At 45.3% G+C, this 25,407-nt stretch overlaps 1 protein-coding gene across 6 annotated transcripts in view; it reads left to right on the forward strand.

Moving 5' to 3' along the window:
* Positions 1-25,407, forward strand: part of MBOAT7 (membrane bound acylglycerophosphatidylinositol O-acyltransferase MBOAT7) — a 784,148-nt gene that overhangs the window by 60,099 nt on the left and 698,642 nt on the right. For 3 of the 6 annotated variants that reach the window (XM_073602276.1, XM_073602279.1, XM_073602277.1), the window contains exon 2: positions 9,947-10,032. The exons of 1 other annotated variant lie outside the window; for it this stretch is intronic. In XM_073602276.1, the coding sequence (XP_073458377.1) occupies positions 9,957-10,032 (76 nt within the window). In that variant the 5' untranslated portion in view covers positions 9,947-9,956. Of the gene's footprint in view, positions 1-7,072; positions 7,190-9,946; positions 10,033-25,407 lie in introns of those variants that run through there. 2 more of the 6 variants (XM_073602278.1, XM_073602281.1) reach the window with 2 other exon arrangements.

Raw genomic sequence — 25,407 nt, forward strand, 5'->3', positions numbered from 1 at the left:
CGCAGTTGACAAAGTGGGGCGCTGCAGCAAAATTGTTTTCGATTTTCATTGTGCTGAATACTGGCTGTGGCTTAAAGGGACACCGAATGCAGGGGTTCAGTAGTGACGCAGAGTCCAGAGGTTGGGAGTAGTAGAGAATGCAGAGCTGAGGGGTCAGTAGTAAGTGACACAAAAATAAATCTAATTTTTTTTATTTTTATTTTTTTTTCAACCAAGTTGGCAGAAGCTCAACAGCAATTCCACAAACTGTCACCTGATTGTGGTTTTCTCAATCACAGTGAAATCCCTTCTTTGATATTGGTAGTGGCAGCCAAGCGAGTCATCTTCCTCCAGATGGTGGGCGGGGCTAACAGGACGACTCCTGGAAACAGGGACCCCTTACCCTAACAGAACTGCACCCAATCTCTTCCCCATCACAAAAGCTGGTGATTGCAGCTACAACAAAGTTAGATAAACAATCAATGTTTCCCATGGTTTACAATGTGTGGGGGCACAGTGCCACCCCACCCAGTGCAGGTGCAGCATGGGGAATTGTGAGATTGGAATGCATTAGTGTCTCACTGACACTTCCCTGCACTGCTCTGCTGTTGGGGAGGAAGTCGAGTGCCTGCAAAAAAGGCTTCATTGACAGGGGTTGCCTACCCCTGCACTAGGGGGTGAACCTCTGGGGGAATTGAGGATTAAAAAGGATCTGGGAGTCTTAGTAGGTGACAGACTCTGCAATAGCATGCAATACCAAGCTGCAGCAAGCAAGGCAAGCCATCTGCTAGCATTTATTAAAAAGGTTATCTACTCAAGAGATAAGACTATAATTTTACCAATTAACAAAACTCTGGTTGGGCCACATCTTGAGTATGCCATCCAGTTCTGATCACCAATCATCAGGAAGGATGTTCTGAAACTGGAGAGAACTCTGCTAATAGGAATGACTACAAACATTAAATTATTCTCCCTGGAGAAGACACTCGAGAGGAGACATGATCACAATATACAAATATCTAAGTGGTGATTTTAGCATAGAGGGAAAACTATTCAGTCTTAAGTCTCTAAAGAAAGCACCCATTCACACAAAGTTAGATGTGAAGCGGTTCAGTCTTAAACTGCGTAAGAGGCTCTTTACTGTTAGAGCAGTAAGGATGTAGAACTCCCTTCCACAATTGGTGGAGTCAGAGGAATGTAGATAAATTTAAAAAAATTGTATATGCAGATTTGGCAGGTGCGTGTGCGCTTTGGTTAAACTGGATGGACTGGTGTAATTCAACCTTACTAACTATGTAAAATCTTTCTGTTATTGAAACAATACTGTAGCTTTACACTTATGTGTATTTTGATTTAGTATTCATTTTTTACATTAAAACTATAAGGATAATGGAAATGTGTTTTGAAACTTTTGTTTATCAAGTGTTAAAGCGGGGGTCCACCCACACCGCCAAAAAAAAAAAAATATTAAAAGCCAGCAGCTACAAATACTGCAGCTGCTGACTTTTAATACATGGCCACTTACCTGTCCTAGGGTCCAGCGATGTCGGCAGGCGACGCCGAGAACCCACTCGGTTCTCGGCAGCTCCGCCGCCATCCTAGGTGAGGGAATCAGGAAGTGAAGCGTTGCGGCTTCACTTCCAAGTTCCCTACTGCGCATGCGCGAGTCGCGCTGCGCATCCCAAGTGGTCCCCGCTCTCTCCTGGGAGCTGTGTGTTTCCCAGGAGACAGCGCGGTGGGGACGGGAAGAGGGGTAGACTCCCATGGGAGTCTATGCCGGAAGTGGGTGCAAATACCTGTCTTAGACAGGTATCTGCACCCCCCTCCCCCCTGAAAGGTGCCAAATGTGACACCGGAGGGGGGGAGGGTTCCGAAAAGCGGAAGTTCCATTTTTGTGTGGAACTCCGCTTTAAACTTTTCAAACTTAGTGGTAAAAGTCCAACATTCAAAGCTTGGTCTCAGGTGAATAACTTGGTGTTGCATCGTCAGAGCCCTTTTATAAGGTACTTGGGCCTTTCCTCTTGTCCCCATTGCCAAGAGGACTTGCACGGAACAGTTGACACATGGGTTTCTATGTACTACTTAACAAACACGTTTACCCCATTTCCACACCCTACTCTGGGAGTACCCCACAGGGGAATTAACTCACTGGTGGCAACAGGGCTGGACTGGGACAAAAATTTGGCCCTGGACTTCACCCAGACTGGCCCACTTTGACAGGTCTCTCCCATGCCGGCTTGCCACCCAAGCCCCCCCCCCCCCCCCCCACTAGCTATTAGCCGTTCTACATTATTTCTCTTATAGGCAGTACCAGTGGGGAAGCTAGACATTATTTCACCTGGGGCAAAGAATCAGTTTGGCGCCCCCCCCCCCATGGAACAAGATTAGGCAGGAAAGTGAGGCCGCCCTCCTTCCAGATCGTATGATGAGCTTTTAAGTGTTGAGTCCTGAGCATCATGTCTGTATTCAGGCGCGCTGCATAACTAGCCAGGGAGAGGAGGTGAGCACTGCGGGGGGGACAGAGGACTGGAGGGAGGCAGCGGTCCACTGTCACTGAAATCGGCCCACTGAGCCATCGGCCCACCGGGAAACTCCCTGTAGTCCCAATGGCCAGTACATGCCTGGGTGGCAATGGCAGAAACCAGACACAGGGAAACAAACAAACTCAGGCAAAACACTCAAACCACTCTGAACGTTGATGGTTGCCTTACACAGGGGCAGGACCCTATTTAAATATAGGTTTCTGCATCCGATTGTATCTCAGGCACTTAACCTGATCAAGACAGACTTTTCTGCAACTATGCCAGATTTTCTCAGACAAATAATGGCTTTAATACAACTAATAAATGTCCGAGGCTCAAACTCCACGCTCTTTTTCCACCCACTTACTGTGTCTATAGAAGATGTTTCATTTTTAAAGATTCTGCTGGCAAAGAATTTTGAGGCGCTCCATGAAGGCTCTTTTTAACCTCCCACGTGTGTGTGTGTGTGTGTGTCTGTGTGTTGCTCTGTAGCTGGCTATTGCTGCAATTTCTGTCTGACTGCAGCTAATTGGACTAGGACAACGAACAAACAGGATCCAGTCTTCGAGGACCGAACTTTAACCACTTGGCGACCGCCCCATGTGTATATGTATACTGCGGCAAATTGGCGTGTTTGTGTGATCTGGCTCTTCTTCAGCACATGCCAATCAGCAGGCCTGGCCAATGATTTATGGGCAGCACCTGCTGATTGGTGGAGCAAACTCCCAGGAGGGAGCCCTGTGTTGGTAACAGAGTTCACCAACAGCAGCGATGTGCGGTTTTATTTTTATTTTTTGCTCCCTAAAACTGGCACATTGCTTAGTGAAAATGCCAGACAGTACACACGTTGCACATTGTTACACAATGTTAACCCCCTTCCCAGCCAGTGTCATTATACAGTGTACATTAGCACAGATCACTGTATAATTGTCACTGGTGATGTCAGTGACAGTCAGTTCCCCCCCCCAGTCAGTTAGTGTTGGAATGGCTGCTGCACTATCAAAGTCCCATTATAAGTCACCGATCCCCGCCATTACTAGTAAAAAAATAAAATGTGTACGTTTTGACGTTGGGAATTGCCTGAACGATGATTATGTTGAGCAGTTTTAACCAATCGAATTTCTTTAAAAAAAAAACAGATCATACAATATGAATATAGACTAAATATGGAGTATTTATTCACTAGACATGAATTCACAAATCATGGATGGACATAAAATCTTACATAAAATACAGAATTATTATGCAACACTCGCTAATGGGTTTTGCTAAACCATATGAATGGAACAAAAAGGTTAATTTCTTTTTTTGGACACAATAACTATGTATGTATAATTAACTATCAGACAATGGTCTAAGTTTTACAAAGCCAACAGTTACACATTGAACGTGCTTGATCCTATGTTAATTGTAAGAAAAATATAAAAAATTGTTTCTATGCTACTACTAGGTAGTGATATATTTTATATATTCCTTTTAACAGACTAATGTTTGGAGGCTTTTACTGAAATAATGGGAAGGTCATATATTCTGCTAGCCATTTTTGCACCTGTGATATAAAGACGTATGAAAGAAGGATGTAATTTTGCATTAATTGATTGATCAAATAATTGATTACAAATGTGTTGTGTGAAGTTGTAGACAGACATGAGTGTATCTGGAACTTTAAATGTGGCATTGATCTGATGAAGGGCGTAAGCTTGTAAGACGGAATGGAAATCACGGCCTTTCACATCATGTAATGCTTTATACATGCTTGTCGGTTCAATAAAAATATTTGAAGTGCAGCAATCCTGTGGACTTCTTATATGTCTCACACAGGGTCCTGATGATTTGCAATATGGAGATTGTGAAGCGACTTTACATTACATGAATGTCTTTTGCTGGTGAAATTGTTACAAGAAAAATAATTCCTTTTCTGTGAAGGTCTCGCTCTGTTTTTAGCTTTCTCAGAGCTGAGGCAATGACTGGTCACTATATAACTAGCCTTGCTGTCATTTGTATCCATAAGGCCCCTTTCACACGGACGGATAGAATTGTGCTTTTAGCTACGTTTTCTACTGCAGCTAAATGCACACAATGCTTTCCTATGGCCCCATTCACACACTGCATTTAGCTGCGTTTTGATTACATGTGGTTTTGTGCAGATAGAAAAAATAGAATTGACTGCGTTCAGGAGCGATTTAGCGCAGCTATCCGCACATAACCGCAGGTAATCGCAGTGCACTGTGTCAGCTGCGGATAGCAGCGCTGAGCTGGCTCGCTCATCAGGAAAGGAAAAAACATTCCTTTCCCAATAAGCGACAAGCACAGGGATCCGACTTGGATCCCCACCAATGCCAGGCACCAGGGGCCGGGATCTGGGGGCCCCCTTATTAAAGGGGGCTCTCGGATTCCGATAAGCCCCCCGCTCGCAGACCCCGACAACCAACGGCCAGGGTTGTCGGGAAGAGGCCCTTGTCCTCATCAACATGGCAGCGAGGTGCTTAGGGGTGGGGGGCCCGCAGGGTGCCCCCTTGCCCCAAGCACCAACCCCCCCATGTTGAGGGCATGCGGCCTGGTACGGTTCAGGAGGGGGGGAGGGGGGCGACCGGGCTGCGTGCTCCGATAAGGGTCTGGTATGGATTTTGGAGGGACCCCCACGCCGTTTTTTTGGGGGGTGCCCCTTGGAATCCACACCAGACCGAAGGGCCTGGTATGCTCTTGGAGGGGAACCCATGCCGGTTTTTTATTTAAAATTTGGCGTGGAGTTCCCCCTCAAGATTCATACCAAACACAGTGCCTGGTATTGGCAGGGATCCAAGTCGGATCCCGTTCAATATGAGTCGGTACCCTGTCGGGTTGCTATGGAAATGGCAAACCGCAGCTAAACGCAACCGCATGTACAAATGCAGCTGATCGCAGTGCCTGGTGTCTTGAATTTCACATAAAAAAAAATATGCTTTTAACTGCGGCAGAATAGCCGTCCGTGTGAAAAGGCACCTAAGTCCATCTCAATATATCTATTGCCTTCACACTCAACTTTTGTGTAAACATCAGGCCAGTTTGTTTATTACCTCAGGTATGTGTGCATATCATAAACCGTTGTTTCTATTCCCAGTTCTGTAAGTATGCTTGTTTACAGACCTTCAGCAAATTGAAAACAAAAACAATGTCTCAGGTTGAAACTTTGTTGACTTGTCCTTTGACCCTTTCTCTGGGGCTTATTCAGGCTTGGGGCCCCTTTTCACGCAATAAGCCTGCTCGGATCTGCCTGTCTTTCATGCGGATCCGAACGGGCCACCCATTGACTCCTATGGGCAGGCGGATGTCAGCGGAGATGTGTCCACCCATTTGCCATCCGATCTGCTAAGAACAGACGGATAGCGATACGTTCAGAGAGTCATCCGCCGGCTCAGCGGAGATCAATGGAGCGTTCTCCCGCTGAGCCGATCCGCCCCGTGTCAAAGGGGCCTAAAACATCCATGTTAAAATTTTATGAAAATATATCCGTTTCTTCACTGGGGTTTTGACATAAATATATACTAGAATTGGTATCTCGTAGTTTTGTAGACTTTAACTTTCACACAAACCAATTAATATACACTTAATGGGATTTTTCTTATACCGAAGGCATGTAGCAGAATACATTTTGGCCTAACGTTATGAAAACTTTTTTATGTTTTATTTTTTCAGATTTTTCTGTCTTTTTCCTTTTTATATCGCAAACAAATAAGCAATTGCCAGTTAGCCACTTCAGCTCCAGAAGGTTTGCTCCCTCTTCAAGTCCAGGCCATTTTTTGCGATAACGCAGTGCTGTATTTCAATTGACAATTGCCCGGTTGTGTGACGTACCCAAAGAAAATGTGTGCTTTTTCTTTCTTTTTTTTTTTTTCCCCGACACTCAGGAAGGGTGGGGGTGGGGGGTGCCAGGGAGGCTGGTCCTGGGCTGGAACACCCCAATAAATACCTCCCCATTGTGTGATATTGGGGGAAACCAGTCAGGGACCAGCATTGCTGGAGCAGAGCGACACTTCAAGGATTTGGTGGACAGATTATTGGGAGGACCCAGCTGTCATGGTATACGTTGACACCAATGACAAAGTCAGAGGAAGATGGAGTGTCCTAAACTATTTTAGGTACTTTGGAGCTAAATTGAGGAATAGGATCTTCAAGGTATGTAGAGCTGCACAATTTTGACTAAAATGAGAATCGCAATTTTTTTTTGCTTAGAATAAAGATCAAGATTCTCTCTCGATTCTTCTTTCACACCATACAAAAAAATTGGGCTAACGTTACTGTTTTAGTATTTTTTTAATTGAATTTGAAAGACAGCTGCACAAATACGGTGTGATATAAAATAAGCCACCATTTTATTCTATGGGGTCTCTGCTAAAAAAAATATATCATGTTTGGGTGTTCCAAGTAATTTTCTAGCAGAAAATAATGATTTTTTACTTGTAATCAACAAATGTCAGAAAAGGTTTGGTCTTTTAAATGGCTAAACTTCCTTAAAAGAACAAAAAGCTACTTTTTTTTTTTTACTTGTTTGCAATATTGTGATGAAACTGGATTTATTTATTTTTATCCAGCTGTGAGAATTCTCTGCACTTCTTCTTAGAAAGAATTGTGACATGCTATTTTGAAGATCGGGAAGGGGAAAAGATCGCGATTTCGATTCTTGGCGATTAATCGTGCAGCTCTACAAGGTAGCATTCACAGAAATACTACCAGTACCTCGAGCCACACCAGAGGCAGCGGGAGATCAGGGAAATTAACAAGTGGCTGAGGAGCTGGTGTAGAAAGGAGGGGTTTGGGTTCCTGGAGAACTGGTCCGATTTCGCAGTCGTTTACTGATTCTTTAACAGGGACAGACTGCACCTAAATGAGGGTGCAGCTCGGCTGGGAGAGAAGATGACCAGGTGATAGGGGGGAGGGTCCAGATGTAGAAATAGCCAGCGTGAAACAAGCTTTAGCGGGTAGTGTTGGGGTTATTACATAGTTACATAATTGGGTTGAATAAAGACACCAGTCCATCCAGTTCAACCTGAGTTAGTGTGGGTGTGTGTCTACAATTATCACTATTTTTTTAAGGTACCCATATAGTGCTGTCAATTTACACAGCACTCCACACATACATTGCACACTTACATTGGTTGAGTAAGGTAAGTAAGTTGATCAATCCAATTTGCAGCCTCATGGCAACTAACAAGGAGATAGTATGTGAAAAAGTCATTGTAAAAAGCCCCCCTTGTGTTTTTGCAATGTAATACATGAACTGCGCTTTTAAGTAGTGTATCATTTTGCTGATCAAGTAAATGTATATTGTTTAAGAAGTGAACTGACTGGCATAATATAATGTGACATATAGTATATTGTGACATAATACTATGCCTAGATAAAGAGTTAATGACTATGATCGGTTGATTGTATGTTAAAAGGAAATGTCATTTGAATATGTACCCTCTTATTGGTGGAAGATGGTCGGTAACACCCATCTTTAATCCATACTTAAAGCGGAGGTCCGCTAAATTTTTATTTTTTTTAAAAGTCAGCAGCTACAAATACTTTTAAAATAAGGACACTTACCTGTCAGGGGCGCCCGCGATGTCGGCACAATACTGGGAAATGTTATAATGGGGAACTTTAATCATCCAGATATAGACTGGGCGGAAGGAACCGTGCACTTCTCTAAGGCTCGTCATTTCCTAAATATCTTACAGGACAATTTCATGGGTCAGATGGTGAACGCACCAACAAGAGAACACATTATTAGGTCTACTGAATAAAAAAAATAAAGTCCGTAACTCTATCCCATAGTTTGTAGGCTCTCTAAATTTTGCGCAAACCAATCAATATACGCTTTTTGTGATTTTTTTTTTTATTTCTCTTTTTATCTTTCTTTTTTTTTCTTTCTTTCTTTCTCTCGTTCTCTCTTTCTCTCGTTCTCTTTCTTTTTCTTTCTCTCTTTCTTTTTCTCTTTCTTTCTTTCTTTCTTTCTTTCTTTCTTTCTTTCTTTCTTTCTTTCTTTCTTTCTTTCTTTTTTCTTTTTCTCTTTCTCTCTTTCTCTCTTTCTCTCTTTCTCTCTTTCTCTCTTTCTCTCTTTCTCTCTTTCTCTCTTTCTCTCTTTCTCTCTTTCTCTCTTTCTTTCTCTTTCTTTCTTTCTCTTTCTTTCTCTTTCTTTCTTTCTTTCTCTTTCTTTCTTTCTTTCTCTTTCTTTCTCTTTCTTTCTTTCTCTTTCTTTCTCTTTCTTTCTTTCTCTCCTTTCTTTCTTTCTTTCTCTCCTTTCTTTCTTTCTTTCTTTCTTTCAAACCGCAGAGGTGATCAAATACCACCAAAAGTAATCTCTATTTATGGGAGGGAAAAAAGGACATCAAGTTTATTTGGGTACAACGTCAAATGACCGCACAATTGTCAGTTAAAGTAACGCAGTACCGTATCGCAAAAAATGGCCTGGTCAGGAAGGGGGGAAACCTTCCGGAGCTGAAGTGGTTAAAGTGATATTAAAGTCTTGTTTTATCTTCAAATAAAAAACATGTTATGCTTACCTGCTCTGTGTAATGGTTTTGCACAGCCTAAACCCTCCTCTTCTTGGACCCCTTGCTGGGTGCCCCCACTGCAAGCGGCTTGCTATGGGGGCATCCAAGTAGGCTCACTGGCTGTAAATGACAGCAGCTCTCTGCTCTGCCCCCCCCCGAGCTCACTGAAACACTGGGCTGTGGAGGGGGCGGGAGCGGCTGGTTTAGGCATGGGAGTGGATCTCTACTATTTGGCTGCAATCTTTCCCCAGCCTGGATCAGTTCTGTGACCTCAGCCGACAGCCTGCTGTCAGCTGAAAACTTGTCACAGGAGTGCAAAAGAATCTGCACTGCTGTGATCCACAGGAGTACAGCCAAACAAGCAATAAATCTCACACAACCTGTCTCTCTGCTCCTGTTTGCTTGTGACAATTGATAAATGTCCCTATTTATGTAGTGAACTCACCCTCCAGGGCCCAGGCAGGCTCTTTCTCAGCTTAGGCTTTAGATCCAGGCTCTTTCTCCCTGAAGCTGGCAGGTCCTTCAGGCACCCTCTTTCCTAGTCCAGAGGGCTTCCACTATCCCGCTCTCCTAGTCCGGGGCCTCCAGACACCTGCTGTCCTAGTCCGGTATCTACCTTTAACCCCCCCCCAATTCAGGGGCCTTTGCCACACTAACCACCATTTCCTAGTCAAGGGCCTCCTCTGCACCTATAGGATTATGCCCAGGGGTGTGTTCAGCAAAGCTTTACCAGTCCAGTCACCTGAGGGTAGTGACCTATAACCCAGGGTCTACCTATATCCAGCCTGTACTCCAAGATGTGGAATTTAAAAGTAAGTCAGATTTATTATTTATTATTTATTATTATTATTATTAATAATAATAATAATAAATAATAATAATTTTTCTGGATATCCTAATTTCTGTTTTTGTATGTTTCTTTTGAAGGAGGTGAACCATGTCCCCTGATGAAATAACATATCTTTGTGTGTTGCTGTTGTCCATTCCTGTGGGATTTCTCTTTAAGAATGCAAGTAAGTATTATTTTTCAATGTTCACAGTGTGTTTTGTGTATCAGAGTATCATCATTGTAGCAGCTAATGTTATTTAACTACCACTGAATTAAAAGCTGCTTTGGAAAATTGTTTTTGACATATGATTGGTTGTTGTTACAAAATATGTTCTTGTTGTTATACTGTATATTGATGCACATAGCAAAGAGCACAGCACAGGGGCATATTTATAAAGCAGTGAATGTGAGCAACATTTACTGATGGTGAATCACTCTAATTTGAAGCACATTCACCTGAAATGAATGTTTATCAGGTGCCCCATTCTTTGCTTTATAAATATGCCTCCCAGTGGTACTGCTCAAAGTGGTTGTAAACCTCAGAAATATAAAAAAGTATATCCCTCCTATAGTGTATACTTGTCTCAATTAAGAGCACTAAGTGTCATTTCTGTCTGCTGCTTTGTTACTCTGTTAGTAGTATAAATTTCTTCCGACGAGTTTTCCTGATGCAAAGAGGAAAAGAGGTGACACGGGAGCGAGCTCCAGCTGATGGATAGCCTGAGCTCTGTTCCTGTGTGCTGTGTAATGGGGGTGTGTCCCTTCCCTCCAACCAGCAGTCAGAGCTCTCTTCATTCAGCTCTGCAGTGTAATTTCAGCTCTCTGCCCCCTTTTTTCTGACCACTCAGACACGCTTTATAAATTGTGGACTTTGAACGATAGTAAAGGGGAGAAGACAACTTTAAACCGAAAAACAGGTACAACTTATATAGGAGGATTAATCCCTTTAATCCCTGTATCACCTGAGGCCAGAAAAGGGGAAGCTCCGCTTGTTTGCATCCTCCCCCTCCCCCCCACCCACCTCCAGTGCCACATTTTTGCACCTTTCGGGGTGGGGGTACCTGTCCCTACTTCCGGGAGACCTGGCTGCGGTGGGGTCCCCCAGAAGTTCGACCCCCTTCCTCCGCCACAGGGCCAGTTAGAAAGCGCAGCTGGGAACTGTGGCTTCACAGCCGTTTTCCCTTACCACGAATGGCGATGGCAGCACCCGAGAGCCCATCGAAAAATCGTCTGGGGTGCTGACATCGTGGGATCCCTGGACAGGTAAGTGTCCTAGTATTAAAAGTCAGCAGCTACAGCATTTGAAGATTCTGACTTTTAATTTTTTGGAGAGGGGGGGCTGGACCTCCTCCTTTTTAACGTCAATTAGTTTGTGTGGTTTACAACAAAATTAACCTTGTAAAAAGTGCCTGAATAACAATATTGCCATTAGCAACCACCTATATGTTTGCTTTCTTTTTCTATTTTGCCCTGAGAGAATGAAAGGGCTATTCTAATTTCTTAGTCATACAGGACACAGAATCTTTAGTCTTAAACCATGGGTTATATACAGCTTCCTTCAGGTGATTGGACATTGGCAAAAAGAGAAAGCTGCATGGTCGTCTGCCATATAACTAACAGACCAGTTAGTTTAACCTATAGTAAGGAACATACTCCAGAGTTTTTGCGAAAAAAAAAAAAAAAAATATAAGCAATAGTCAACATGGAGTCGCAAAAGACTGCAGTTGTCAAACAAATCTGTGAAACCGTTTGACACAGTTCTCCATGCACATCTAATTGTGATAAAGTCTATAGGCTTAGAAATTTTAGTTTGCAAATGGGTAGAGAACTGAATAGATGGTGTTCAGTAATACTAAGTTAGTAATTAATAGTTCATACTCTGGTTTAAGATTATTATTATTAGTGGTCTACCCCAAAGTTCAGTGTTTGAAACCCTAACTCTTTAACATATTAAATAATATAGAGTTCGGGATTAAAAGTATAATTTCTGTTTTTGCAGATGACCCCAAGCTATGTAGTAGAAGAATGTCCTTACAGGATGTCTTCAACTCAGAAGCAGACCTTAATGCACTGTTCCAAATGAGTCAAATGAGGTTTATTGTTGGTTATGCACTTAGAGGCTAAACACAATACAAGCATCATACTTTCGGGGGGGGGGTGGTTAAAATTGGGGTAGTCTATGGTCGAGAAGGATCTGGATGTTCTGTTAGATCATAGACTCAATAATAGCCTGCAATGTCACGTTGCATTTTCTAAAGTTATCAAAATACCCTTCTTATATTAGTAGATATAAACTCCAGAGAGACATAATTCTGCCCTTTGTAAAAAGCATTAGTAAGACATCATCTGGCATAAGCAGTTAAGTTACATAGGCCCCTGAAGGCAATCAGTCATTGCTTGGATCAACAATCGCTCATATTACAAAAACAAAGCCAGTATAAAGGTGCTGGTAGCGCTGGAGGATAATATCAATGGCATATGTAACGTGATCCACACTAAGATGGATGACTTCAATGTTGCCATTGAAATAAGTACCCATGAGTATAGAGTACTGGTCCTCTGGATAAGCAAGAAGCGGAGCTCAGCCTGGTGATGACATAGCGATGGTCACTGGACTAGGTCATAATGGCCGTGATCAGCATGGCAGGAGGACAGGGGTCCCCCTCGATGTTATAGGAGCCTAGTGCACATAAGAAGAAGGTGCAGCACATCACGTAAACCAGTAGTGACTCCCAAACATGGTCTCAAGGGATTATTAGGTCCAACACATTGGACCAAGAAGTGAAGGATTGTGGTACATATCAGAAAACAGTTTAGCAAAGACAATAGTAAGATATACATGTCAAGTTATCTAATTCATGAAAATTATTGTATATGAAACATGTATAGGATATTGTGGAGAAGATCCTCACATCTGTCTTTGCAATGGACATTGTTCCTACACAAAATTGACCAATTATTTAGAGGATACAGAGATTCCTAGAGATCTTTCTCACATACCCCTAACTCAAAACCTTCCAAAAAGGGCCTAAAACTAAGTTGGGTATTAAGGCCTGGGAAGAAAGTGGCATTTAGCTCCACTATCCATCGGGTTTCTTGTTGTAGGAGGAGTTTGTTCCAGTCTCCTGGATGGATTTGATCCAAAATAAGAAAGTTAAATTTAGGGCATATTCCCCCTTGGTGGTCGGCTACATGCCTTCCCAGATCTGGATTTGCTGTCGGCATACTGGTGATATGTCGCCTTGCTCGTTTTCAAAACTCCAGTTTAGTTTTGCCTTTGTAAAAACACTTACATTGGCAAGCCAACCGGTATATTACCCCAGGAGTTTTACAGTTGGTGTAGTGTCGTGGTTTGAACATCACGCCATTGGGTAGTACTACATTTTTTTGGGTGTTCATATATAAGCAGGTATTGCATCCGCCACAGGTAGTGCCCATATTTTTGCAGGGGTCTGATCTGAATTTCCCAACAAATTTGCTCTGAACAAGTTGATCTTTTATTGATTTAGTTCTGCGATATGTAACCACTGGATATGGTAGTACGTGTGGTCCTAAGGTTGGGTCGATAGTGAGTAAGTGCCAGTATTTTTCGAAAGTTTTCTTGATTGTTTTGTGCTGACTGTTGTATCTCGTGATAATACGAGTGGTCTGTGCTTTGATGTTACCAGGCTTTTGGATTTCTGGGAAAAGGTGGCTTGTCCTTTGGTTGATCCCTCGCACACTTGAAGGCCCTTTTAAGGCACTTGCGCAAATAGCCTTGATCTAGAAGTCTTGTCCTCAGATGGTCAGCTTCTGTAAGAAAGGGCTCCTCGGTCGAGCAATTCCTCCTCAGCCTAAGGTATTGGCTGTAGGGGATAGATTGGACGAGAGCTCTAGGATGTGCATCGGAGGCATAAAGAACGGTGTTTCCCGCAGTGGGCTTCCTGAACAAACTACTGGAGAGCGTGTCGTCCTCATTCCTGGAAATGGTGATGTCCACGAATGTGATCATATCTTTGCTAAAGGACATGGTGAAAAACAGGTTAAAGTTGTTTTTGTTGATGGCCAGAAAAGTGTTGAGTAAATCCACTGATCCTTCCCAGATGATGAGGATGTCATTAATGTACCTATACCACTGAGTGATATGGCACATCAATGTAACCAAATCTTCATCCTCTAGGAGGGACCGCTCCCACTCTCCCAGGTACAGGTTCGTGTAGGATGGGGCACAGCAAGTCCCCATCGCTACTCCCTGCACCTGGAGGAAGTGGGAACCGTTGAAGGAAAAAGCAGTTGTGTGACAAAATGAATTCCAGAGAGGCAGTGATGAACTGCCTAATTTTCCAATCATCCTTAGGGGACTGTGAGAGTACGTGCTTCACAGCTGCGACTCCTAGATGGTGGGGGATCGAGCTGTAGAGAGCCTTAACGTCTATAGCCACTAATAGGATATCTGGGGTAAGTTGAATGTCTTCTAGGTTTTTTTAAAAGATGTATCGTATCTTTTATATATGATGGGATGTTTTGTACATAGGGTCTAAGTTGGGCATCTACGAATTTACTTAGGTTTTCAGTAGGGCTGTTACCGATTAAAATTTTCATGTTCGATTAATCGATTTTTCTTTATTGTACATCACGGGACACAGAGCACCATAGTAATGACTATCTGGGTTTATATGCTACCTTTAGGTGATTGGACACTGGCAACCAATAGTAAGAAGGTTCCTCCCATATAACCCCTCCCATACAGGAAGTACCTTTAGTTTTTTGTCAGTGTCTTGAAGGTGATGGTCACGGCTGTGAGAGCTCTTGCTTCAGATAATGTCCCAGTGAGGATGTTATAATCAGATCCATTCGGATGGCATATCATGCTAAAGTGGATGGTACCCGAGCCCTGGTTCAAGAACAGGGTCTTGCCTGTAATGTTTCCTTATGGAGCTGGACCCTTGTGATATGGTATTCCTGGTCTTTTATTTGCCCAAGGAAACCTAAAGGGTGCTTTACAGGTCCAGGGGTGTGGACCCTAAAACAAAAGGGGACCCGGTCTCTGAAGGTCCTCAGTGGCGTTACCCATGGTGATGGGGAAGATTGGGCCTATTTCAGGCTCTGCTGCGAGGATCAGTGAGTGCTTCCTTTTGGAGGCCCCATTTTATTTCATTATTTATATAAGTAATGCTATGTCAGATTGCATGCCAGATTGTAGTGCCTTTTGTGTCCACTGGGTGGTTCCGGAGAGCGGCTGCACAGACTAGGTTCCCTGTTAGGGACTGCGCGTAGGGCCGCGGGACCGTGCATGCAGGTAGCGCGCACGTGCAGACGGCGCGTGCAGACGGCGCGTGCGTGCGCAACCCGCTCCCTCCTGCGCGCGCTCTAGCGTGCGGGATGGCGGCATTGCGACCGCGTGTTTCCCGAGGGCGTGCGCATGCGCAGTAAGTCCTGGGCGTGCGTACGTCAGTCACATGACCACGCATGCATAGGGAAGTCAGGCACCTGCGTGTGTCAGTACTGTTCGTTAAGGCTCAGAGGAGCCGGTCGCAGTGGGACACAGAGCGGGGCGCGTGAGTCGGGCATTTGCAAACTTTGTAAGGAGGCTACAGTAGGCTTTGTATACAGCCATATAGCACAGTAAGTTTCCTCAAATCTTGTAAGCATGTCTTCCAGAAAACGAGGTGCAGGGAGCAGGATTAATCCAGGGGTTAAAGTGACTCCTTCAAAAACAGGATATCAACCTCAGGCTACTGCAGCACCTGTCTCCCCTGAAAGACCTGTGGCATTTGGCCTGGCTGAGCCATTGCATTTGTCAGGCGTTGTGGCCACCACCAATGTCCCTGCTTCGGCTTATGTTACTAAGGATGACTTAACGTCAGCTCTCGCTGGTCTTGAAGGCAAAATAGCGGGGATGATTGCCTCAGTAATGCAGGGAGGGAAGAAACAAAATAGATCTCCCTCTCCTGAGCCTGGTCCCAGTGCTGAGTCACTTGAGCACCAGGACTCCCTTAGCCAATTGGGTCCTTGTGATTTGGATCCTGAATGGGCAGAGGATTTTGAGGAGGTAGCCATAGGGGATAAAGATGCCAAAGCAGAGGAGTCCTCTGCAGGGGACTCAGGTTCGGAGGAACCGTTGACGGCTTCGCAATCCCAAAAGCTGTTTATCCAGTCTTTAACCGAAATGGTAAGAGCAGGTTTCAAGTTGCCCGCTGTACAAAGGCCAGAAATTTCCTGTTCTACATTGGGATCCTTGCGACCTCTGTAAGGTTCTCAGGCGTTTCCTGTGCATCCATTGATTTACGCTGATTGGGAACATCCGGACAGAGTATACTTACCTCCTAAAAGGTTTTCTTTTTTGTACCCGATGGAGGAAAAGTTTAAAAAAAAGGTGGGATACACCTTTAGTGGATGCTGCTATTTCTTCAGTAAATAAAAGCTTAACCTGTCCAGTGGATAATGCCCAAGGGTTTAAAGACCCAGCAGGTAAAAAGCTGGAATCTTTGCTAAAGGCCTCCTTTGTGGTGGCTGGGTCAGCAGTACAATTGGCTCTTGGGATCTGTCAATCCCTGAAGGACCGTGTTAAAAGACTGGTCAGGAACCTACCTGTTCAGGAGGAATATTCTGATGAATTGACAGAACTTCCTCGCGCTTTGTGTTTTGCAGTGGACGCATTAAAAGACTCAATCCAGCAGATGTCTCGCTTTGCGCTACTCTCAGTGCATATGCGCAGAGTTTTGAAAAAGAAAGAACTGGTCAGCCGAGATGCCATGCAAGAGGCTACTTGCGGCTTTTCCCTTGGGGAACATTTGTTTGGAGAAGATCTGGATAAGTATATCCAAAAGATCTCAGGAGGAAAGAGCTCCTTGCTTCCTGTGAAAAGAAGGAATAAGCAGCCTCCTGGGCCAGGCGCATCTTCTCCCAAGAAGTATCGACGGCCTCAACCACCTGCCTTTAAAAGACCTCAGGGTCAGAAAAGAACTTGGACTCAGAAGCCGAATAAGGCCAATGCCAAGTCCGCCTTGTGAAGGGGCGCCCTCAGTGGGGGGGCAGACTGCGGCGGTTCACAGATGCTTGGGCAGGGTGGGTACAGGACAAGTGGGTTATCTCCACTATAACGCAGGGCTACAAAATAGAGTTCCGCGATTTTCCCCCAAATCGATTTCTGAGATCAACAGTTCCTTCGGATCTAGAAAAGAAGAAAAGCCTATTCCTAGCCTTAGAACAGCTAAAAAGGCAAGGTGTGATTATCAAGGTTCCGCACAAACAAAAGTTCAAGGGGTTTTATTCAAACCTATTCACAGTGCCGAAGCCAAATGGGGAAGTAAGGCCCATTCTGGTCCTCAAATCCCTCAATTCCTTTTTAAAAGTCCGAACCTTCCAGATGGAATCGGGTCGTTCAGTAATAGCATCTCTAAGAAAAGGGGACTATTTAGCATCCATAGACATCAAGGATGCATACCTGCATGTACAGATTTTCGGACAACATCAAAGGTTTCTACGCTTCTCAGTGGAAGAGTGTCACTTCCAGTTTGTAGCACTACCGTTCGGTCTGGCTACGGCCCCTCTAGTCTTCACAAAGGTGTTGGCTCCGGTATTGGCCTCTCTAAGGTCTCGGAAGATATCGGTGATAGGATATCTGGACGACCTTCTGTTGAAGGACCAGTCCTATTCCAACCTGATAGAGAACGTTTCAACTACAGTTCATGTTCTGAGATGCCTAGGTTGGATTCTGAATATGGACAAATCAGCTCTTCATCCAGTTCAAATCTTGACATATCTAGGCTTGATCCTGGATACGACCCAGGAAAGGGTGTTTTTACCCCCCTTGAAGGTCACCTCAATAGTGGAGCTGGTCAGGAAAGTCAAAAGGGTAGAAAGACCCTCAATTCGATTATGCATGAGACTGCTGGGAAATATGGTGTCATCTTTCAGCGCAGTTCCTTATGCGCAGTTTCACTCCAGGTTGTTCCAGAGAACGATCCTGGAGGCTTGGGACAAGTCTGTCCTAGCCTTGGATCATCCAATATCTCTATCCCCAAAGGTAAAACAGGACCTTTCTTGTCTTGGTGGTCAAAGACCAGCAACTTAAAAAATAGGAAGTCCGTTCCACCAGTAACTTGGAAGGTGGTAACTTCAGACGCGAGTCGTCTCGGCTGGGGAGCAGTATTGGAAGAGGCCTCCGTACAGGAAAAATGGTCCCAGATAAAAAAAAAACCTTACCGATCAATCTGTTGGAAATCCGAGCGGCTCGCTTGGCCCTCATATTCTGGACGGCCAGGCTTTGGGGGTCTCCGGTCAGAGTCCAGTCCGACAATTCCACAGTGGTGGCATACATCAACCACCAAGGGGGTACCTGGAGCTGGGCAGCCCAAAAAGAAATAAATCATATACTGAATTTGGCAGAGAGACGTGCCATATCTGTCGGCAGTCTATATTCCAGGGGTGGACAATTGGCAGGCAGACTACCTAATTCGTCAGCATTTGTTGCCAGGGGAATGGTCCCTTCACCCCGAAGTTTTTCTTCAAATATGCCAGTGTTGGGGGATGCCAGAGGTGGATCTCCTGGCATCCAGGTTCAATGCCAAGGTGGACAGCTTTGTGTCCAGAACCAGGGATCAACTTGCCGTGGGGATGGGTGCTGTCAGGAAAGTCCTGTCAGTATCAGACACCCTGTGCGGGCAGTTGCGCGCATGCGCGCCAGGCGGGCTATTTAAACTGATCTGTCACATGAGAATCTTGCTGTCTGCTCTACAGCATTACGTGTGCATTTCCTGAGAACCTGTTTCCTGTACTAGACCCGGCTTGTTCCTGATTATCCTAGCTGTCTGCCTGCATCTGATCCCGGCTTGTCTCCGACCATCCCTGCTTTCTGCCTGCATCTGACCCCGGCTTGTCTGTCCACTCTTCTGCCTGACCCTTCGGCTCATCTACAGTCCGCTTGGCTATCGATCCGGCTTGTCTGACCTTCCAGTCTGCTGTGTGGTTCCAGTCTGCTGTCCTGTGTGTTCCAGCCTGCTATCCAGTTCCAGTCTGCTGCACCAGTGTTCCAGTCTACCTACCAGCTCAGCTTAATCTCCACTGCACAGTGTTTCCAGAGTTCCAGACCTACCTCCTGCTGTTGATCCTGCCAGGCACTCGTGCCACTCCTGACTCTTGTGCTTCCTGTATACCCTACCAAGAGAGGCCATCCCCTGCAAGTCGGGCTCGTCCACAAGGTACGTGATAGGTGCATTGGTGGTTCCCTGGGATCGGTATTCTCTAATTTACGCCTTTCCTCCGATCCAGATGCTGCCGCACCTGTTAAGCAGGATACAGATGAAGCAGAAAACAGTAATTCTGGTGGCCAAGGACGTCTTGGTATTCACAGATTGTGAGGATGGCAGTAGGGGACCCATTGTGTCTTCCATTCCGTCCAGACCTACTGTCCCAAGGTCCAATATACCATCCTTCTTTACGGTCGCTGAATTTGATGGCATGGCTATTGAGACCAGAGTACTAAAAGACCGTGGTATCAGTGGTTCTGTTCTGGCTACTTTGATAAATGCTAGAAAGCCAGTGTCTAGAAAAATTTACCATAGAGTCTGGCAGTTATACATCTCATGGTGTGAGAAGAGAAGATGGCACCCTTGCAAGTATACAATTGGGCGGGTTCTTGCCTTCCTGCAAGCAAGAATCGACTTAAACTTGTCCTTACGAACCATTAAAGGACAGATTTCGGTCTTCTCATTTTTTTTTCCATAGGCTAATTGCGTCTCATTCATTGGTACGAACCTTTATCAAGGGAGTACTACATTTAAGGCCACCAATTAGACCACCTTGTGCCCATGGGACTTGAACTTTCAGCTCTACAGAGTCAACCCTTTGAGCCTATTAAGCATATTCCTTTGATCCTATTGACTAGGAAATTGTTTTTTCTTTCTCGTACATCATGGGACACAGAGCCTCAGTAATTACTGATGGGTTATAGGGTATCATTAGGTGATTGGACACTGGTCACACCCTAGACAGGAAGTTCAACCCCCTATAAAACCCCTCCCCTTCCTGGGGATACCTCAGTTTTTTCGCCAGTGTCTTAGGTGTTGATCATGAATAAGATGTGCTGCTGAGCTCCAGAGGAATATCCTATACTGGGGCAAGCCATGCAGCCGGATCCATTCAAAGTGTCTTTTCCAGGGCGAATTGGATGGTACCCGGGGCCTCGTGTCCGAAGAAACAAGGTTTTACCTGTAACGCTTCTCTTTTTAAAGAGCTGGACCCCGGGATCCAGGATTTGTTTTTTTCAGCCATATCCCTGGCGGGGTGCTTTACGGGGCCAGAACTGTGGATCTTCCTATTCAAAGGGGGCACCAGTCTCTGAAGGTTTCTCTAAACGGAGCCCACCATGAGAGGTGAAGATTGCATCTGTTGCAACAGAACCCTGCAGCTGGATAAGGTAAGGGAGACGCCTTAAGAATGTATCCAGTTCTTATAAGATTTTTTAAGCAAATGTATGCTATGTCTATAATCACCACCGGGGGCTGCCAAGAGCACATACCTTTTTCATGCTTCATCTGTCTTGTCTCAGTGTCCACACTGTATGCTCCTCCAAGCCGTGCTCCAGGTAGGATGTGGGAATGGGGGTTTTTTCCTACAGGGATTCTCCCCCCAAGGCTTAGGTAAAGGCACAGGGAAGCTGTCGTATGCCGCACCGCACGCCGCCGCCATTACAGCGGCCTCCTATCTCCTCCGCCCTGCCTTACCTATGCTATCTGAGGATCTAGAGCCTTGGCTCGCGCGGGAAACAGTCTTTTTTTTTTTTTTTTTTAAAAAAGGACGAAGGGGGGACAGGAGGGGTGGCAGGGGGGTGGGGGAGGAGCGTTAACGCAATGTCGGCATGGTGAAACGCTCAAATTGCAGGCTGCATACAGGCTATAAGGTGCACTCTTTTCAGATGCACACGGCCTATGGAGGGACACAGAGCAGACGGGCGCATGTGAGGTGGGAGGCACAGGCATTCCCAGGCAACATTTACTTGAGCACCAGACTGAAACTTGGTTGCAGCGGCAGTTGCTGAACTACATTGCTCAGCAGTCAGTGCATTCTGGTAGTGCCTCTGCTTTTTGTGTTTTGCACTAGGGGCAAAAGAGGTACATATACCCCGAAAAATAGGGGCTCTAAGGGACTCCCTCAGGCTCTGAGGACCCCCTTCTGCAGCACCTTCCCCCCTGAAGGACCGGGAGAAGCTGGCCAGGGTGAGCCGTCGGGGTCAGGGGCTGCAGCTGCTTCTGGCACTTCAGCTCCTGTATACATTACACAGGAGGTTCTTTCCTCAACCATTAATGGATTAGAGAAAAGACTGGTGGCCTTAATTGCATCTTTACTCTGTGAAAGAAAACGCACTAGGTCTCCCTCTGTTACCCAGGACCCTCAAGCAGAGGAACTCTGGGGAAAAAGGAGAGGAATCCCTCTCAGAGGATCGGGATGAGACTTCTGACTCCTCTTCTGAGGAATCAAGTGGAGAAGGGCCCTCTTCAGCTTCTCAGGATGAGAAGGTGTTAGTGCAAATTTTGGCTGGATTGGTCCGCTCCACATTCAGGTTACCCGTATCTGAGTCAGTTAAAGAACCCACCTTTGGTTTGAGTTCACTGCAGCCTCCTCAAACTACACATGCTTTTCCTCCGTATATAAGTCTGGCTTGTCTTGTCGACAATGCTCAGATACCTAGGGGTCCAACAGATAAGAATTTGGAATTCCTGTTGAAAAGTGTTTTTTTTCTTGGCAGGTTCAGTGGCAGAAGGCCCCTTCATGGTGCAAGGCTGTTCGGAGAGGAATTGGTATACGTCCCTCTTTTAAACAGTCTCCAGTGCCAGGAGCATCAGCCTCCAGGCAGTCGCGACGGCCTCCTCCGTCAGGCTCAAGAAATAAATCTCAGTTGACCCAGGGACAAAAGAAGTCCTGTGGGAGGAAGCCTACTAGACAAGAAGCTAAAGCCTCTTTATGAAGGAGTGCCCCTGCTCGCTTGGGTGGGGGGAAGACTGCTACAGTTCTCAAGGCTCTGGTAGGAGGATTTCCAGGACAGATGGATGATGTCCACATTAACTCTAGGTTACAAACTAGAGTTCCGAGAATTCCCCTCTCCCCGTTTCCTCAGATCAAATGTTCCCAGAGACCCAGAGAAAAAGAAGTCTCTCTTCTAGCATTGGAGCGACTATTGTCGCAAAAAGTTATTGTGGTTGTTCCCACGCAAAAGCAGGGATTGGGGTTTTATTCAAACCTTTTCACAGTTCCAAAACCAAATTGAGATGTCAGACCTATTTTAGATCTCAAGGATCTAAACCGATTCCTAAAGATACGATCCTTTCGCATGGAATCGATCAGGTCGGTAGTCTCCATCCTACAAGAAGGAGAATTTCTGGCATCAATAGACGTCAAGGACGCATACCTGCATGTACCTATTTTCCCTGCTCATCAAAAGTACCTGCGTTTCAAAGTATAAAGACGCCACTTTCAGTTTATAGCTCTGCCTTTCGGGCTAGCTACTGCACCTCGGGTGTTTACAAAAATCTTGGCCCCTCCGTTGGCCAGATTAAGGGCCCAAGGTATAACGGTAATAGCATACCTAGACGACCTGCTCTTGATAGACCGCTCGGTAGCCTGCTTGGACCAAAGCTTGGTCACCACAGTCAACTACCTGGAATGCCTAGGTTGGCTCCTCAACTCAGAAAAGTCTTCTTTGAAACCAGTAAGAAGACTAGAGTATTTCGGTCAGGTCATAGATACAGCCCAGAAGAGGGTATTTTACCCCAGGAAGATCAGTACCATAAAGAACTGATTCAGGTAGTCAGGGCAAAGAAAGATCCTTCTATTCGCCTTTATGAGGCTACTGGGGAAGATGGTGGCTTCGTTCGAAGCAGTTCCCTATGCTCAGTTTCATTCGAGACTGCTGCAAAACAGTATCCTGTCTGCCTGGAACAAGGAGGTTCAGGCATTGGATTTCCCGATGCGTCTGTCTCCTACAGTGCGTCAGAGCCTCAGTTGGTGGTTGATACCCGAAAATCTGCAAAAGGGAAAACCCTTTTTTTCCAGTTGCCTGGACAGTGGTAACAACAAATGCCAGTCTTTCGGGTTGGGGAGCAGTTCTGGAACAGTCGTCTGTCCAAGAGAGATGGTCCAAGACAGAGAGGACCTTACCCATCAACATTCTAGAGATCCGTGCGGCGTATCTAGCTCTAAAGGCCTGGACACTCAGGTTACAGGGTTGCTCTGTCAGGATCCAGTCCGACAATGCCACAGCAGTGCCTTATATCAATCACCAGGGAGGCACCAGGAGTCGTGCAGCCCAGGGAGAAGTAAACCAGATCTTAATCTGGGCAGAAGCATGTGCCGTGAATATCGGCAATCTTCATTCCGGTAGTAGAGAACTGGCAGGCGGACTACTTGAGTCGCCGGCAGTTATTCCCAGGAGAATGGTCTCTTCACCCCGACGTCTTCTTGGCCATATGCCAAAGATGGGGGTGTTCCGGATGTAGACCTCTTTGCATCCAGATTCAACAACAAGTTTCATAACATTGTGTCAAGAACAAGGGATCCTCTTGCATGCGGGACAGATGCGTTGGTGACTCCATGGCATCAATTCTCCCTGATTTTTACATTTCCTCCTATTCTGCTACTGCCACGACTTCTTCGCAGGATCAGGCAGGAAAGGAAGTTGGTACTTCTGCTGGCCCAGCATGGCCAGAAGAGCTTCGTATGCAGGAATAGTAAAGATGGCAGTAGGTCCCCCGTGGACCCTACCGTCGCGTCCAGACCTGCTATCCCAAGGTCCAGTGTTCCATCCTGCCTTACAAACGCTAAATTTGAGGGTCTGGCTATTGAAACCCACGTTCTGAAGAGTCGTGGGCTTTCAGGTCCTGTGATTTGTACCTTAATCAATGCAAGAAAGCCAGCTTCCAGAATGATTTATCATAAGAGTCTGGAAAGCTTAGATCTCCTGGTGTGTATCCATGCCTTGGCATCCCAGAATATATGTCGTAAGTAGAATTCTTGACTTTCTACAAATGGGATTAGAAATGAAGCTGGCCTTGAGTACCATCAAGGGCCAGGTCTCGGCCTTGTCAGTATTATTTCAACGGCTGCTTGCTGTGCATTCTTTAGTCCGAAGCTTTATACAGGGGGTAACGCGTCCTAATCCTCCGGTTAGGGTGCCCCTAAACCCCTGGGACTTGAATTTGGTTCTGTCAGTTTTACAGAAACAGCCTTTTTGAACCAATACGTCAAATTCCCTTGGTCTTGTTGACAAGAAAGTTACATTTTTTTCTGGTAGCCATTTCTTCTACTAGAAGAGTATCAGAATTAGCAGCTCTTTTCGGTAAAGAGCCTTATTTAATCATACACAAGGATAGAGTGGTATTGCGCCCTCATCCTAGCTTTCTACCGAAAGTGGTTTCAGATTTTCGTCCAAACCAAGATATTGTTCTACCTTCCTTTTTTCCAAATCCCTGTTCTACGGAAGAAAGGTCACTACATTCTTTGGATGTAGTAAGAGCAGTCAAGGCCTATCTGGAAGCAAAACAGATGTTTTATTCGTACTGCCAGAAGGTCCCAATAGAAGACAGGCAGAGCCAAGTCTACTATTTCAAGATGGATTCGACAAATGATTATTTTAGCTTACGGTTTGAAACAGAAAATTCCACCTTTTCAAATCAAGGCACACTCCACAAGGGCTGTTAGTGCTTCTTGGGCGGTGCATCACTGGGCCTCTATGGCTCAAATCTACAAGGCCACAACCTGGTCTTCAGTCCATACATTCTCCAGATTTTATCAGGTGGATGTGGGAAGGCATGAGAATATCGCCTTTGGGTGTAGTGTGCTGCAGGCAGCGGTACGAGGTCCTCAGGTCTGATTACACCCTACTTTGTGTGGTCCCCTCCCCTCAAATAGCATTGCTCTGGGACATCCCATCAATAATTACTGAGGCTCTGTGTCCTGTGATGTACGAGAAAGAAAATATGATTTTTATAACAGCTTACCTGTAAAATCCCTTTCTTTTGAGGTACATCACGGGACACAGAGGTCCCGCCCCTCTTCTAATACACTTATATTGCTTTGCTACAAAACTGAGGTATCCCCAGGAAGGGAAGGGGTTATATAGGGGGTTGAACTTCCTGTCTAGGGTGTGACCAGTGTCCAATCTCCTAATGATACCCTATAACCCATCAGTAATTACTGAGGCTCTGTGTCCCGTGATGTACCTCAAAAGAAAAGGATTTTACAGGTAAGCTGTTATGAAAATCCTATTTTTTGGTGGCTATAACCTCAGCAAGAAGGGTCTCGGAATTGGCCGCCCTTTCTTGTGAGAAACCCTTTCTGTTTGTTCATCAGGACAAGGTGGTAATGCGGCTCCGTCCGGAGTTTTTACCCAAAGTGGTTTCCACTTTTCACTTAAATCAGGATATCGTTTTACCTTCCTTCTTTCCTAACCCTAAATCTAAGGAGGAAAGATTGCTTTATTCACTGGATGTGGTGAGAGCTATTAAGGTTTACTTGGATATGTCAGCCCCTTTTTGGAAGTCTGACTCCTTTTTTGTTCTGCCTGAGGGTCCTAAGAAAGGAC

The sequence above is a fragment of the Aquarana catesbeiana genome, linkage group LG10, assembly GCF_042186555.1.
Source record: "Aquarana catesbeiana isolate 2022-GZ linkage group LG10, ASM4218655v1, whole genome shotgun sequence".
Classification (NCBI taxonomy): domain Eukaryota; kingdom Metazoa; phylum Chordata; class Amphibia; order Anura; family Ranidae; genus Aquarana; species Aquarana catesbeiana.